Genomic DNA, 18142 nt, shown 5'->3' on the forward strand with positions numbered 1-18142 from the left:
GAGAGGTTAAAAATAAATACTTAGATCACAGACATCCATCTACAACCAGTGACAACCAAGATTGAAGAAGTACAAAATGAATTAAATTTTTTAATTACTTTAGCATTTCCAACATAAAAAATGTAAAATTAGCTGGTGGGTTTTACAGCTTTTAATTTTTGCTTATGGTTTGATTTTTGTTGGAGAGGAGTCAATTTTATTTTTTTTTAGTAAACTTTAATCCCATTTCAGTTGTATACCCATTACATTGGTGTTTTGTCACTTTTTTCTGGTATTGTGACTGACTACATTGTAGTATCACTAGATGAAACTAAAACTTTTCAATTGAGATAATGGAGCCAAAACAAGCCAGTGAACAGTTATCAAGGCCAGGTGCTGAAGGATTAGCATTCTGACTATGCTCTGATTCTTGGGCTATTGTTTGTTGACACGACACTCCCAAAGTACCAAACGGCAGCACAGGGTTACGACACAGTTTAGTACATATACCTTCACGAACAGAAGGTAAATATTAGTAAACTAGCAACAGCATTCACCACTACTGCTAACACTGATGTGGCTGGGAATGTTGAAGACTAGATATACAACATTGTGATACTTGCATCAGCTTGGCTAAGTGAGCTGCATCTTTTAATATTCAATACTTTCAGTACAACAATGCATCTTTAAATTTCACACTTACAAAGACCTTTCACTGGTCAATAAAGTTACAATCCAAATAGTCTGATTTAAATAACAATCTCATTATTTTTTATACTGATTTTTACAATGGTAGAAGTTAGCTGGTTTCCGTTAACTCATTGCATTACCCCAACCAGGTTCTACAGCCAATATGTAATATTTTGTAACAATCCACGCATCCCTTTGCTTCTGTAAATGACATGGTAGGGTTATTGCTTTGATGAGAATGAAAAATACATAGTGCTATTTACATTTCTGCCATATGGAAGTGCACTTGTGTGTGGACCAAGAAATTTTATGTAGAAACATTGCTATGCAAACCTTAGTATGATGCAGTTGTACTCACTGTTTATTCATCTTATTGATAACACCTTATATAGCAGTGTATGCACTATCCTTGGCAGTGCAGGAGCTTTTGTCTTTAACATGGTGGAACCTTGGTTATAGGCATACCTGCAATCAGGGTACTTGTTTATACCCAATTATAAGTTTCATTAGTGACCAGATTTGGTAAAAGATTATCGAATGAGCAGAGAGTGAAATGTCCTTGCATTGAATTATCACAACTACCAATTCTTTATTATGGAAGAGAAGTAATTCTCCCCCCCCCCCCCCCCATTGACGTGACTTAATCCCTGGGAGGCTCGCCATAGATATCATCCCTGGGAGACTTGCTATAGACATGGCTTCATATCTGAACGCTCACCATAGACATGGCTTCATCTCTGGCAGACATGTCATGGATATAGCTTCATCTCTGGAAGGCTCACCATAGGCATGACATAATCTCTGGGAGGCATGCCATAGACATAGTTTCATCTGTTGTAGGCATGGCTTCATCTCTAGAAGGCTTACCATAGACATGGCTTCATATCTAGGAGGCCCACCACTGAGATGGTGTAATCTCTGGGATGCCCACCATAGACATGGCATCTCTTTTACCCTGCCACAGATGTGGCTTCAATTCTGGGGAGGCCTGACCTGGCTAGAACTCGACATCTGAGTGCAGAGTTTGGTCTCTACATATTTGTCTCCAACAGGAGATGATTTAATGCCATTGATTTTGGAAGCTCCTGTTTAAATAATAAATCTGTTGAAAGCACTTGCTGTGAAACTTGGTATAAGGAGACCTTTGATTGTCCACCAATCTCAGTTTCTGCTGGTGGAGGATACGCTCCCATGTTGGCAATAAACGAGGTTCCAGCCTAAAGCATTGTAGTTATTCTAGTTAACTAATGGAATCCATTTGTGCAGAACACTTAAATGAGGATGAGCCAGATTGGGCTCAGTTCGGCTCGTGTTAAATGCTGACATCTTTCCCCTACTGTGTGTCTTCATGTAACAGTTTCTCACCAACGGATAATAAATTTGCCACATGTTCTGATGACGGCACAGTTCGAATTTGGGACTTTCTTCGATGCCATGAGGAACGTATACTTCGAGGTATGTAAAGCAAAATGATACTGTATCTACTGTATACTGGGCCGACCAATTTAAGTACGCATGTTCACCCTGGAATTCGGAAATCCACACACAGTTTTGTACGTAGGTTTGGACCGTCAAATGTCTGCTATTTACACCCCTGCCCCTCTTATCAAAGGCACGGGTCAAACATATCTATAAATGTTACCTGTCATGTTTTTTTAAAGACGCATTCTTGCCTATTAACTCTGCACCTCCTCTTCAACTTGTTGTCTTTTATATCCTTCTGTCCCATATCATACATCATCATCTGAGGTGATGAATTTATAACATGCATCTCACTTTGCAGTTTGTGTTGGCACAGTGTAAGAAGTATAGTTTTGAAATCATTATTTCACTGGTGAAAAATCCACGTACCTTTGGTTTCAAGAATTTCTTCCGAGAAACTAATTAACTGCTTGAGATGCATGCATAATACACATTTTATAATCTGAAAGCCATGCTCTTCACTACCAATCATGAGTCAATACAAGGAGTTGTTAATAAGTCATAATCAAAATCTGCAGTTTGAATGTTGCCGTTTGAACATTCTGCTCTTGACTTGTTGGTATATTTTATTTTCCCACCAAATTGGAGTTCAGTGACACATGGGCTTAAAATAAATGTGTGTATTTCAGCAGTGCTTTACACGTTCTGTGAACAAAATCATTTTTGAAATCCTGCAGCTGTCAGGCACCTCTCAGTGGACATCATTCCAACCGCTGAGCCAATTAGTTGCATGCTTAAATTCCGGTCTAGAACAGAAAAGAACAACAGGGGAATCATTCTTGTTGACCCGACCAATAATTATTTCGTAACCAATTGCTTTAAAAAAAAACTTATCATACTATATTATTTATTGCGGTTCAGACTGCAGTTATGATAATTTACCTTTGTTGCAACAGGTAGAGTACTTAATTGACTGAAGTAATAGGGATGTCCTAAGGTTGTGACAGGAACAATATAAATGCTGTGCTTTTCATTGTTTAATGTTAGGGAACACAGTCAATTTGCATCCAGTCAAGTTCATCAAAATGTATGCTATGCTTTTTCCATCTTCCAGAGATGGCTATGATTTCATGTCTCGTGTGGTAGATAATATCCTCCACCATGCAATATCCCTCCGTGCAGTACTGGAGTACTGCCTCAATTTTGTATTCATCTGCAAGTGGGTCCCATACCAATAATGTTCTGGGTCAGGTGCAAGAACACAGCAAAATCTGACAGCGACTGTTTATGTCCAATTCCAGCTTGGAGTGATGAATGAGGATTTGCAAAGGTTGTATATGCCCGTTCATAATGACTATGCACAGAACATGGATAGGTGACGTTTCAAATTGAGACCCTTCGTCAGACTGATTGTAGTGGGGAGGGAGAAGAAAGCTGGGAGAGGGAGGACAAAGCATGGCACGTTCCTCCTCATCCCCCCCCCCGCCCCCGCAAGCTAGTTTCCTTCCTCTAGCTTCGCAATTCGCAACTCTATTACCTGAAACACTTTGTCCTGCCTCTCCCCTCATTTAGCTTTCTCCACCCACCCCCTACAATCAGCCTGAACAAGGGCCTCGCCCTAAATGTCACCCATCCATGTTCTCCAGAGTTGCTGCCTGACCTGCTGAGTTATTCCACCACATTATGTCCTTTTAAATATAACTGTACCATGTCTTAGTTGAAGAACAGCATCTCGAATAATGCAGCATTATTAATGTCAGATCATGATTACAAATCCTCCTCCTGACTCGTGAGCAAAAATATAAACCAAGCTAAGGCAACATGAAAAATCATAAAAACTACAGATGTTGAAGATCTGAAACAAAAAGTGAAAATGCTGGAAATATTTAGAGGGTCAGACAGCATCAACAGAAAGATAAACAGTTCATGTTTCGGGTGGAAACCCATCACAACTGGGCAAGTGAAAAAACAGGTTCTTACTTTCAAGTTGCAGAGTAGGTGGTGAAAGGATTGATAACAATCAAATGATAGATTGATAGTAATCAAATGAGATCAGGGTTGCCCAAGTGTTTACAGAGCCATCTGAGTAATAAATTAGGACGTTAATGCTTGTTTCTGCATACTTTGCATGAGGTCGAATGTGTTCCTTGCCACCGTTCACTTTTCTCAATACTCTGCATAGATTAGAGCTTGAAGCAGGGACTTTTTCCAGTGCCTTGTATCACTGAATGCTTATGTCCATTTTGGGTTCAGACGGTGCTACTGCCAAGTTCCTGCAAATTTACTCATTTCTGAAAATGTTTCAAGGTTTTTGCAGTGTTAAACATTTTTATAAACATTTAAAATGTAGTTTCTCTGTGCAGACTGGGTTAACTTTAGAGAAATGGTGTAATGATTACTTTAGATATTGAAGTTTAATATTTAGCCCTGACTTATGGAAGTATGTGTACAGCAACTTATTGATCATATTACTGCGTTAGTATCCAGACTCCAGCTCCATTAATGTAGGCACATGTTAAAATCCCTTCATGACAGCAGAGGAATTAAAGTACAACTAAATAAAATCTAGAATAAAAAAGATCCCATTAATAATAGGAATGTGGAATTGCATCCAGTCCACTAATGTCCTTCAGAAAGGATCGTTATGTGATTCCCATCAATGTGATTGACTCTCTAACTGGTTCAAGATGGCGGCGCTGGCTTAACAGCTGCGGCCCACCTGCAGTCCGTCTGGGTTTTTTTCTTTCGTTTTGTTACTTGTAATGTTTTAGTTAATTTTGTTTTATTAAGTTGTGTGTGTGGGTGGGAGAAACATGCTTTGGTCTCCTCCTTCGGGGGATGCGACTTTTTCTTCGGTCGTATTCCCCGTCTCCATCTGCGCCGAGGCCTAACTCGGCCCTGGAGCTGTAGCGGCGGCAGCAGCGGCAGCAGCAGTGGAGACCCAGCTCAGCCCTGGAGCTGTAGCGGCGGCAGTGGCAGCAGCGGCAGTGGAGACCCGACTCGGCCCCGAAGCTGTGGCGGCGGCAGCAGCAGCGGCGGTGGCGGTGGAGACCCGACTCGGCCCTGGAGCTGTAGCGGCGGCGGCAGTGGAGACCCAGCTCAGCCCTGGAGCTGTAGCGGCGGCAGCAGCAGCGGCAGCAGCAGTGGAGACCCGACTCGGCCCTGGAGCTGTAGCGGCGGCGGCAGCAGCGGCGGCAGCAGTGGAGACCCGACTCGGCCCTGGAGCTGTAGTGGCGGCAGCAGCAGCGGCGGCAGCAGTGGAGACCCGACTCGGCCCCGATGCTGTGGCGGAGGCAGCGACCACCCGCGGAGTTTGAACCGGCGCAGAGGGAGAACGGGGAGGGAAGAGACCGAGACTTTAAGATTTTGCCTTCCACCACAGTGAGGAGGTGTTTGGTGAACTCACTGTGGTGGATGTTGGATTTGTGTTGATTGTGTGTTTTTGTCATTTTTAAAATTATATGTATGACTGCAGGGAAACAAAATTTTGTTCGGACCGAAAGGTCTGAATGACAATAAAATGAATCTAATCTAATCTAATCTAATCAATGGCCAATAAAGATGTAGGAATGGACTAAAGGAAAGGACAAGTAAAATTAGTCCAGATTTTTAAAAGTTTAATTCACAGTCAACGTGTCTGTGTGATATAAGAGTGCCGTGTTGTAATTTTCAAAATCTGAGATTACTTTGAAAGCATTTTATGTTGAAATTGGATTTCATGTCGGGGTCCAATGCTAGATAGAAATATTTTACTTGCTCTTTTTTCTATTCATTTTTTGAGATCTTGGATTTTCCTGGCAGAGCCAACAATTCTCTATCCCCAAATGCCCTTGAGATGACAGTGGTGAACTGTTGCCTTGACCTGCTACAGTTCTGATGAAAATCAGTGCTAATGGGCAGGTAAGGTGGTTGGGCTCCTTATTGTTCGAAATGGACATTCCTTGCCTTTTTGTGGAATAAATGTTACGTAGCATTTTTCAGCCCATGCCCTATCTAGATCTTGCTGCACTTGTATTGAAGCAAAACTCTTGGAAACACTCAACAGGCTACGCAGCTTCTGTACAAAGAGAAGCATGGACTGCTTCATTTGCTGAAGAGTTGGGAATGGAAATGAGCATATCCACTCTAGTCTTATGATAGAGGAAAGGGCATTGAAGTAACCGAAGCTGGTTGGATCCAGGACATCTCCCTGAGAGATACCTACATTCATGCCCTCAGCATGATAATCAACCTTCAACAACCACAACTATCTTAATGTGTGAAAATTTGAAGACATTGGAATGCTTTCTTTTTTTATACCCATTGAATTCAATTTTATCAGAGTTCTTTGATGCTGCACCCAGTTAAATGCTGCTTCAATGCCAAGGGCAATCACATTTCATCTGCATTGAAATTCAGCCGTTTGGTCCGTATTTGGACCACGGTTTTGGAGAGACCTGGAATGGAGTGGTTGTGGCAAAACCAAAACTGAGCATTGGTGAGCAAAGTGATGCCCCTTGATAGCAGTGCTGATGGCATCCTCCATCTCTTTGCTGATGTTAGTGGTAATTAGCTAGATTTGATGTGAGCTGCTTTTCCCTGTTGTGCAGAAAACTGCTGTAACCATAAAATATTAAAAATACGAAATTTCTCTAAGAATATATATTAATCAATGTACGTCATCTTTTCTAAGGTTTGTCGTATTTGCGGTCTCAATTCACTCTATCACTGAATGACAAAGGAAATCTTAAATTTCAGTTGTAATTTTAACATCCCTTTCCGAACAGTGCATTTTCCAAACCATGAAGAATATGAATGCACTACACCCGAGCTAGTTCTTCAAATTCTGCTTAAAGCAAGCTGTTGGAATCTTTAGTTCCTTGCACTTACCCAGGCATTTATATTGATTTCAAGTGCTTTGTGGAAGAGCATACAGTGAGAACTTCAGCCGAAGAAATTTGCAAGCTCATATGGCCTGAAGCATGTAAATATTCTCAGGTTTGATTCAGAACATTACTCTATGGGCCATGAGCCTGAAGGACAAGTTCAGACCTATTGAAGACTGTACCAGCCAACTGATGTCGGCCACCTATTAGTTGATACTTTTTCAAAATTAAATTTTATAATTAATTTAATTATAATTTGAGTTAAATTACATGTCTGCTGCAAATTTTGTTTAAGATCGTCAACCAGTTTATTTTTTAACTTAAGTAGCTGTTGTTGTGGATTTCTTCAGGACCAGAGATGAAGCTGAATGATTTCTTACACTTTCTCCTCATGTGCAAACTTGATCTACAAATGTACTTTAAAACTGACCTTTCCCACAAATTGCAGATCCAACCATTAACCAATAATACTTCTTAAAATCTAGTCTCGATTGTGATTTCAGCTTAACACTAATGACGTTATTCGACTAATAACAAGGAAGATGCAATTTAGACCTTTATCTTTGCAGTAAATGTTGTTTTTAATACATTCATATTCCAAGATCTGGACAACACTTGCAAACACTTGCATTCATGGCACGTTATCAGTCTTGAGTTCCATAGTGTGATAGGCTATTTCATGGTCATTTAAGAATGAAGCACATTGGTGGGTATGGCAAGGTATAGACTATACTGATTCATGACCTGAAGACCATTAGATGGGATTTTTTAAGACTTTCAGGGATTTTATGGTTATTTTCTAAATTTGAGATTATTAACAGTTGAAATCAATGATATAGATTTTAGTGTAATCAATGACAAAGATGATAAACTGGCTAATGATACTAAAGAAAGCTGACCAAAGTAGACAGCTGTAAGTGGGATCAATGATAGGGTCAAACCTTTACATGAAATATATTTTCTTGCTCATTCACATTTTATGAGGCAATTTCAATGTTTTCCATTTTTGATAGAGCTTTGACCTGGAATTCACACTGATCCCAGCAGTTTTGAAAACTAGCATTGTGTAGCTTTTACATCCCCATTACTGATTTGGGCATTTGTGGACTTTTTTGTGCGAAGATATACAGTTCCTGATTTGCATGAATGCCCGTTTTAGGTTTCCCTTATCGTGGGACCCCTTGGCATTTTAAGGAGAATGTAGAAATGTAAATTAGGATTTGAAATTCTCCATGTAGTGTCGTGAGTTCTGGGCAGATTTGGGTTTTAGGAACTTCTCATGAATTGAGAAATAATACATCTTGCAATGTGAACAAAAAAATTCAAAGTATTTTTACTACAAAATAATATGCTTGGTGATAATATAATGTAATTGTTTCTGGGCTGCCCATCTTGAATGCTTTGCACGCTTCAAGAGTTAATTGTGTAAATGGATTCTAAAATATTTTTCCTTTAATGGGATGTTAATTGTACAATAAAGCTCAACAGCTTTACGATAAATCTAATGCTAAATTACCATGGCAGTGATCAGCATCCTTTGTAAGATCAAGCAATGGCAGAATGACCAGTTTTCTTCAAGGAGAAGCAATTAGAAGTCTCCATAGCTCAGTGAGGCATTTGTTTTTGATGGCCTGCAACACTGGTTGGTGTCCTTTCTTTGTTAAAATTTCTATTTTATGTCTGCTCACTGCCCAGGTTAGAGATTGCAATCAAATTTAAAAGAGATAGAAGCAGAGCTAAATGCAGAAAATATAATAAAAATATTTTATTATAATTTTTTTTTTTAAATAGCATGATTTCCAAAAGGCTGTCATGGTTAATCAATGGTTATATATTTTTTGAAGAAGTAACAGAAGCAGAAGACAAATGCACTAGACCCTTGATGTATTTTCAGAAGACTTTTGATAACATACCCATAGTAAACTCTTGACAAAGACCGACGTAAGTCAAAATAGGACAATGAGTGAATTAATACCAATTAGCTGAGGGTATGAAGCTGTGGATAGATACAAATTGTAGTTTTCAGATTGGAGGGACGTTGAAAAATAAGCTGGCCATGAGGCATATTTTTCAGTGCATCATGAGTTTTTATGTCTTGATGGAAGCAGTGTTTTTCAATATTTTTAAGTCAGATAGATGTTTGATAAGGAGGAAGTTGGTTACTGTGGTAAATGGGAATGTGGAGTTGACGTTGTTGCAAAGTCATCCATGGTCTTGTTAAATGACAAAGTAGGCTTGAGGAGTGGAGTAACTACCCTGGCTTCTTCTCTTGTATGTACTTATGGAATGCATTTTTTTTCACAAGTTCAGTACAATTTTCATTAGTGATGACAGACAAGGGCAATTACCAAATGTTCACATTAATGCTAAACTAGAATGCAGATAATACAGAACAAAAAATACTTCCTTTAGGAACTGCATCTTAAAATTAATATAGGGTAGTTAAGTTGCAGATAAACTTTTAGCATTGAGATATTGACAGGAAAATTGAAAACACGTGTTTACAGCTTGGACGATAAACAATGTCAGAACACAAGTGAATAAATCACAATGCTGGGCATAGTAAATCAGGAACAAATTACAAATGCTAATTTGTAATGATGCCAAATCTATGTATGAGTGGTTAGGCTGCTTGCAGACCACAATGAATAGTTCTGATTTTTGAAAGCCAAAAAGGAGGAAGAAAGGACACAAAGTGGTGGAGTATCTCGGCATGTCAGGCAGCATCTCTGGAGAATATGGACAAGTGACGTTTCAGTTTGTGACCTTTCTTCAGACCTGACCTGAAACACCACCTATCTGTGTGGTCCAGGTATGCTGCCTAACCTGCTGAGTTGCTCCAGCACTTTGTGTCCTTTTGAGTATTAACCAGCATCTGCAGTTCTTTGTTTCTACTTAAGGATGAAGAAACACTGGAGAAAGTACGAAAGTATTGACAGATAAAAGTGGAGCTGTGATTTCATCTCTTGGAAAGTAACGAACAGGTTTAGGCAAAATCTAAAAGGCCATTTAAAATTGCGTGGTGGGAATCAAAAACTGAGCTCATGGATGCCTTAAGTATGCTTCAGCAAGCGTCGATTTCTGGTAGGACAAAAAGAGTAAATGGCAGGAGTGTTGATGTACAGAGGGACTTTGGGCTTGAACGAGCTGGCAGTATGGATGGTAAAAGCAGATACAGCCACAATGTTTAAAATACATTTGGGATGGCACTTGGATATGTATGGCATTAAATGATCTGGCCTTATTACATGCAAATGGGATTCAATGAGAAAGGCATGATGGGCAGCACAAATGAGATTGACCAAAAGGCCCTGTTTCTGTGCTGGATGACCCTAGGAATTTGTACCCTCAGATTACAATGATCAGTGAAAAACATTCCACATTTAAACAAATATAAATTAATACAATGGCCTCAAATCCTCATTTGGTGCAATAACTACCAATAGACTGGAGGGAAATAATAAATATTTTCTAAGTTTAGAAAGAAATTGGCTATCATAATTTGTTTAAGGCATTGAATAGGGCCTAGTCTATACGATTAAAAAGCTGAGATGATAGAATGGAAGATTGGATGGGGTTTGTGGAGAAAACTAGTATGGATTTTAAATTGTATATACTGGTTAGAAAATAGGTACAGGAGGAGGCCATTCGGCCCTTTGAGCCAGCACCGCCATTCATTGTGATCATGGCTGGATTAAATAGTTTGGTTTTATGCTGCCTATAAATTGGCAGATTCTGTGAACCTAGTTCAAATTACACATACAGTGCTTTCTCTTAATTGTTACTATTTTTTTTGCACGTCCAGCTTTTTATGTATAATTTTTTGTTTTACCCTTTTTACTGTTTTGCACGACAAGGCTCTCTTTGTAGCTTTGTAGGAGGCTCGTGCTTGAAGGACTAAGAGACCTAGAAACATTCCAGCCAGTTTACTTGATCCACTCATTTCTCTGTCTTAGTTGAGTATACGCAAGATGTGACTAATTTAGCATGTAAACTGTTTGTCTCCCAAATGTATCGGTTGCCTACCCCATCCCAATGCTAATGTGATGCAAAGACAATCTGTGCTGCAGAAAACCAAATCACACCTCAGCATTCCAGTGATTGAACGGTTCACAACCCCAGTCTGTGCAGATCATTATATTAAGTTGTGCTTGGAATGTATTTCACTAATCATTGTACTCCGAGGTTGTAAATTGAAGATATCAGTGAGCTCCGCTAATGTCAGACTTGTGAATCGTAGGCTGCAGTTTTACTCCAGAGCTTACAAAGTCTTCAACAACAAGATGTATGTGATGTAATTGCAAATTGTTGGGAGTTGTGTGCTGATGTGGGTATACCACATGCTGGAATTGGTTAGAGGAAGAGCGTGTTCATAATTGTATGTGGGCTCACTTTAATTGGTACACCATCAAGCAACCCATCACCAGATGTTGTCATAGACTCTGTTGAATAATTGATTAACAGTATGTTTTAGTTTGGGGCCGAGAAGTCCATGTCCATTCAGCTCGCCTATCTAGATTCTAGAGCATTTTCTTTGGTGTATTCGGAATAATTCTAATTGTCATCTGCTGACTAGAAACTATTGAGTGCCATCCTTTAAGGTTTTATGTTCTACCAGCTGCATTGATAACCTTTGAAATAAATATTTGCTGATACTCTAAAATAAAAGTGACTACATATTTCTAGTAGAAATATCAATCCCTGGTTCTGGATTTCTAAAACGAATGAAATGCATTCCCTATTCAGCAAATTGTCTGTTAGTGTTTTTACTGGTGTTTGAAGGAAGTGTAACAGCAACTGTTGCTTGATGAATTTAAATTATTAGGTTGTGAGACATGATAGACCAATATACAAAAGCAACATGCAAAACAAAAGAGAGTGCATATTGTAGCATTGGTGATGACATTTGCTGGGTTTGGACATTTGAAATGAGCCCCTGAATTTAAAAAAGTGTTGTCGCACGATATATTTTGATGGTGAGACTAAGTAGAACAGGCCCTTTGGCTCACAATGTCTGCCGAACATAATGCCAAGACCATCTCATATTAAACTCCACATTATCCGTATCATTCCATTCCCTACATATCCATCTACCTATACAAAAGTTTCTTAAATGCCACTTTCATATTTTCCTCAACCACCAACCCGAGCAGCGGGTTTCATCATTTGCCACCCTCTGCAAAAATCAAAGTTGCCCCGCACATCTTTAAAGTTTGCCCCTCTCAGCAGAAAGCTTGGCTCTCGAGTATTTGACTTTTCCAACCTGGGAAAGGGTTCTACCCAATCTATGCCTCTCATAATTTTATATACTTCTATCAGGTCTTCCTGCATCCTTAAGCTTTCCAGAGAAAATCCAAATCTGTCCACTCTTCCTGTAACTAATATCCCCTAATCCAGGCATTATTCTGGGAAACTAGACTGTACACAATGCTTCAATTGGGGCCTAACCAAAGCTGTATTGTGACTTCCTGACATACTTGATGCATCGCCCTATGAAGGCAAGCATACAATATCCCTTCATTACCACTCTGTCTATTTGTGTTCCCACTTTTAGGGATTTATGGATTTGGTCCCCAAGATCCCTCTGTCCATCAATGTTGTTATGGATCATTCCATAAGTGTATATTTTCCGCTTGTACTTGACTTTCCAAGTGCAACACCTCACACTTGCGCAATTTAAACTCCATCTGTCATTTTTCTACCTATTCCAGTTTTGCTAGTGACTTTATATTACCTTAGTTAAATTACAGTTCTTTGTGCCAGTGTAGCCATGCCCCAATAGTTCCAACTAAATCAAGGGCATGTGATGGGAGAAATAGGATGAAAAGTGTGCTTTGTGCAACTATTAAAAGATCCGTGCCACTTCATGCATAAATCTGACTAAATAAGACTTGGCACAAATATCTGTTCTATTTTTCAGTGTATTGAGGAAAGGTCATATTAAAGAAAATTAAATGCGGCCTTTGTATTATGACTAGAAGTAACTCTTCCATTTTCCTGCATTCTTTCTGGCCCAGCACATTCTCATTCTCACTTGCCTGCCTACTTGACCTTGCCTCCCCTTATTTGTGCACTCCCTCTACTGATTGCTGCAATTCTGTGAGGATGGACACTCACACTTACTTGCTTTTGGACACCTGTTTGAAGATTCGAGGAAATATTCCTTTGGCAGCGAACTCTCAAGGTTTAAGTAGCAGCATGTGAATATTGAACTTGCATTTCAGGTTCAGTAGTGACCATTAGCTTATATTACCTTAGTTAAATTATGGTTTAAGCCTTTTTGTCAGTGTAGCCAAGCCCCAAGTGGTTCCAACTACATCATGGTTGTGTAATGGGAGAAAGAAGAGGAACTGTGTGCTTTGTACGACTGTTTATAGAACCATGCCACTTCATGCATAAATCTGTGTGACTGGAAAACTTACTGGCACAAATATCTGTTCTATTTTTCAATATTGGAGGGAACTCCATATTATAGGAATTTTGAATACGGCCTTTGTATTATCACAGGAACATCACATTTAAATCCAGCTATTTGGGGAAGGGTTATTTTAACTCAACAGCTGTCAAGAATCTTGTGTTAGTTTTGTTCAGTTGTGGAAATAGTGGGAGTCAGCATACACTGCATCTTGAATATCAGCTACACTTCATTTCAATAAAGGCTAACATTGGAAATGATATATGCATTCAAATGTATGTGCACATATCTTTAGGCATAGATGTCAATAATCATACTATATCTCTGAAGTGATTTTATTATTTCAGGCTTTGCTTGTATCCTTTAAGCCAATTGGTTAGAGGTATTACATTTAAAATTAGCAATTGACCTAGCAAATCTTTACATTCCAGAAAGTACAACCTTAGTTTATGTATTCTCTCCATATTGGTTAACCCTCTGAATGCTGGTTTCATTATGTAAAATTTATGCTGCGCTTCTTCCTCAGACAATATTTCATTCCTCAGATTGAAACACAAATTAGGAGTGCCTGCTTTGTCACAATTTTTGCACTGTCCACATTCATTGATTCTCATAACACCTAAAAGTTCTGCCATGAATATACTCAGTGACGGATCCTTCTCAGACTTCTGGGGCAGGAAATTTCAAAAGATTCGCATGACTGCGTGAAGGAATTCCTTCTAATCAGTTTCCTGAATGGCTGGCCCCTTATTTGTGACTGACCTCTGCTCCTTGACATTACAGCCAGGAGAAATGTTAACTGATTTACCCTGCCAAGTCCTTACAGTTACGATTAAAACTTATTTCATTATTCCAGCTGATCCAACTGGAGTTTTCCATAGCTGCCATCTAATCTTTATTTCTTTGTAGTTCATATAAAGGTCAGCATTACTTTTGTCTTTTTGTACCTATCCATGAGACTGTATGTGACCACATTGTAGTCACATTGGGTCTGTTCTAGTGTATCACTACAGAAAATATTCTCATCTTCTCAGCTCAAAGTGGATTACCTCACACTTTGTCCATGTTGAAATCAGCCATAATGTTAACACGCACCAGGTATTAATATATTTTTGTAATGTAATGCTTTTCAAATGCAGCGTTTGCAATATATTTTTGTGTTATCCTCAGACTTGGATATGTTGCTTTCTATCTCAGTCACATCTCAGTATAATGAATTTCCCCAACACATAGTCAAAGTGGGGAAATTGGGGAAACACATTTCCCCAATAGTCAAAGCTTGCGGATTTTAGACACTGGCTCATCATCCCTACCTATCCCTGGCTGTTCAGCCAATTTCATTGTGAGATCTACAAATGTTCTTCAAACCCAACAGCCTTTTGAGGGTTTTCATCAAATGACTTGTGGAAACCCATCCAGACAATGTCTATAGATATTCCTCTGTTCATTACTTCGTCCATTTCATCAGGCCTTGTCTACCCAGTATAATGTTGTCTTGCTCTGTTTGATCACCTGGAGCTTTTTGTTTCCACTTGTTTCCATTATGACTTAAGTAATTTCTTGACAACTATTAGGCTGACTAATTCTCTGCTCATCCACCATCACCTCATCTTTCTTAAATAATAAAACTACGTGCACAGCTTTCCAATCAGTTGGCAAATCATGACAGCTTTGGTATATTATAGCAAATGCATTTGTAAATGCCTCGTGCTTTCTTTAAAACACTGGGATGGAATCAACCTATTTACGATACGATATAATATAGCTTTATTTATCCCAGGAGGGAAATTGATATGCCAACAGTCATAAAAAAACACAAAACGCAAACATGAAATTTGGGGGGGGGGGAGAGGAGAGAGAGAGAGAGAGATAGAGTCAGTCTCAGTCTACCCCATTGACAGAAGGGGGTTTGCCACTTTTTATTTCATGAATCCTAATTTACCTGTGCCTGTTCTGTTCGGTGTGCTTTTAGTTTGATGATGTCCCTTTTAAATATGCATAATTACACCTTAGGATATAAACTAGTTATGTATTACAGCAAGTTCTTCTATAAATAGTCTGCTCCATAGGAGTTGTTGTATCCAATGCCATAATTATCAAGTTTATCATGATTAGTATACATCAGTGGATACTTGTTCAGCCTTCTGAAAACTGCAGCTGTAGCCACTGATTCACATTTCTTCCAGTATAAAGACGATACTTAACGAATTAATCTGAGATGGTTTCAATTCTAGAAATATGTACATCAGTGTGTTACACCTTCAATGCTACATATATGCACAAAAATGAGTGATATGTTATTGTAATTCCATAGTATTGCTGAACAAATAAGGCTGTCAAGAACAGTGCTGATATAGCCTATTTACCATTCTATGGAGAAAATGTAACATTATTAAATATAGTAGTTAATAATGGGTATTACATTTTCTCCTCATATGTATTCAACACTGCAATTTACAATATTTCAGCATTATCCACAGATGAGTAATAGGAAAGTCATGCAAGATATCCTTGACATATGTATATACAGGGGACGAATTGTGAATATAATCAGGTCAGATTTTCTTCCCATCTCAATTACAGCAGTCCATTTTTGTTCATTATAGATCAAATTCGTCAGAGAATAATTTTCAGAAATTAATCTGGGTTTTGTCATTGACAGGATCAGTGAGATTGATCCATTTACTAATTAAACCATCCTTGGAGTACTTTTGCAGAGAGCCACTTAATTGTCACTTTTTTGAAATCCTTTCGAGGACAATGTGAAATGGATGTCACCAAATCCATTTCTTTAATTTGTTTACCCCACTGAATGGCAAACTGTATGAATTGGGTCTCTTAAAGACTTATTTTAATCTAAATTCAAGATTTCACTAAACTGATTTTTGCATGTTGCACAATTGCCCCGTATCCTTCAGTTGGGAAAGTACAAAGCAAGATTGTCCTTCATTACAGTCTAGTCACTTTTGGAAGTGTGCTAAAATGTTGTTTAGATATTGATGCTTGATGTTTGACACAGACATGGAGGGCCGAAGGGCTTGTTTTTGAGCTGGTGACTGATTATAACAGCACTAATCTACACCGCGGTTCCTTGTTTCATGTTAGTAGCCTCCTTATAAACATCTACGCTGTTGGCTAAGATTGAATATCTGAAGTGCAGTAAAATGGACACTGGGGGGCAACAGAGTGTTAATGCTCGAAACATCCTTGCAACACTGAACTGCCGCACATGTAATCCTAAAGAGCAAATCATCATCCCTTATTGCTGCCGGTAAATTTTTTGGAGACTATTCTCTTAATGTATGTGATAAATTGTTTTGCACTTTAGTCTGCTCTGTTTTAATCAGTCCACAATATTCCCCACGAGTTAATCTTTTTAAAATTTGCTCTGAGCACTTCCTCCTAGGTAGAACTGATCAGCTGTGAATAAACCAAAAACAAATGTATTCCAGTTAGCCTCGCACTACAGAACAGCTCTGTGCTCTTGACACATTTAGATTACTTCATGCATGAATTATGTGTTGTACCGTGTAATACAGAATAAGCAAACGGAAAAACATGTTTTTACTTAGAAACCCATTTTGAATACTGTTATCTTATTAATCACATAGTACAATAGAATAGGGCAGGCATTACGACAGTACCAACCAGTTCCATTAGTTAAACTGGCGTTTTTTCCCCCAAATTACTATTGATTCAAATCACTTGACGATCATCATGATTACTTGCCACCTTGCCTTCCTTACATTTGCATATTGCATGATGTTGACAAGCCAGGTCTATTTAGAATCAGTTCTTATGACCTAGCCATTTGTATATTTTTAGATGGTTCTTGGCCTAGATTTTTTCAGACAAAATCCAGCATACGTGCAGTAATCCAGTTTAGAATTTAAACCTCAACTGTATACAGAGGTGGGAATTGTAGAGTATCCCAACTTTCATTTTGCACTCATCAGACTCCAGTCATTCAATCTATTCAAACCCCAAAATGCAATTTTTGTTCCATTGTTTTTTTTATCTTGTGTTTTTTTTCCCTGCGTCCCCTATTCTCTATTTTATAATTACTTTCTCTTCCGTCTGTACCATACCTTCCTCTGGAAAATCTAGATTTTAAAAAATGGTCTTGTCTGGCATGATTATGTGCTTTTTTTAAGTTAACGACAAATCTGCAGAGACTTTCCTTATTGCTGATGCCGTCTTCAGTGGTTCAGCACTGAACTTACACAAGGAGGCCGTGGTTTTCACTCCTCGGCATTAATGTGGGTCAACTGTGTTCCATCCATTATCATTTGATAATGATGTGTCCGTCAATCTTTGTGATCGTGCTCCAATTTGCATGGAAAGAAATCATAACTTTTTGTTCTCAGCCCAGGCACAACATAAAGTAGTGGGAGCAGTATATTGATTCTATTGCAATTCTTTTTCTTCTAGCTTTGATGCACACCATAAATGAATTGACTGAATAATGGACTTTAGTTCTCTCTTGGACCTTCATATTTACAGCACAGATAAATTGCTTTCGAAACGCAAGCCTAAAGTATAAAATTATTTTATATTGTGAGAAATTAGCTCTGGGAATGATACTTGGTCTTGTTTAAAATAGATCTAACCAAACCATGATAATTCCACACACTTTCCGACTATTAGAATTAAAACGTTTGTGGAAAAGTTGAGAGGTATATGGGCTGATGGGACTAGCTCAGGAAGGCAACTTGGCGGGCATAGGATCGTTGGGCCGAAAGGTCGTTTTCCATGCCATGTAACCTTTTGA

The 18142-nt window shown here is 38.7% G+C and overlaps 1 protein-coding gene across 23 annotated transcripts in view; it reads left to right on the forward strand.

Annotated features, from left to right (window-relative positions):
- The window catches only part of wdr33 (WD repeat domain 33), a 100172-nt gene that overhangs the window by 31698 nt on the left and 50332 nt on the right, over positions 1–18142 (forward strand). For 22 of the 23 annotated variants that reach the window (XM_033031556.1, XM_033031557.1, XM_033031561.1 and 19 more), the window contains one exon: positions 2027–2124. In XM_033031556.1, coding sequence (XP_032887447.1) covers positions 2027–2124 — 98 coding nt within the window. Of the gene's footprint in view, positions 1–2026; positions 2125–5892; positions 7223–18142 lie in introns of those variants that run through there. The other variant, XM_033031578.1, reaches the window with a different exon arrangement.

The sequence above is a fragment of the Amblyraja radiata genome, chromosome 13 (assembly GCF_010909765.2).
Source record: "Amblyraja radiata isolate CabotCenter1 chromosome 13, sAmbRad1.1.pri, whole genome shotgun sequence".
Classification (NCBI taxonomy): domain Eukaryota; kingdom Metazoa; phylum Chordata; class Chondrichthyes; order Rajiformes; family Rajidae; genus Amblyraja; species Amblyraja radiata.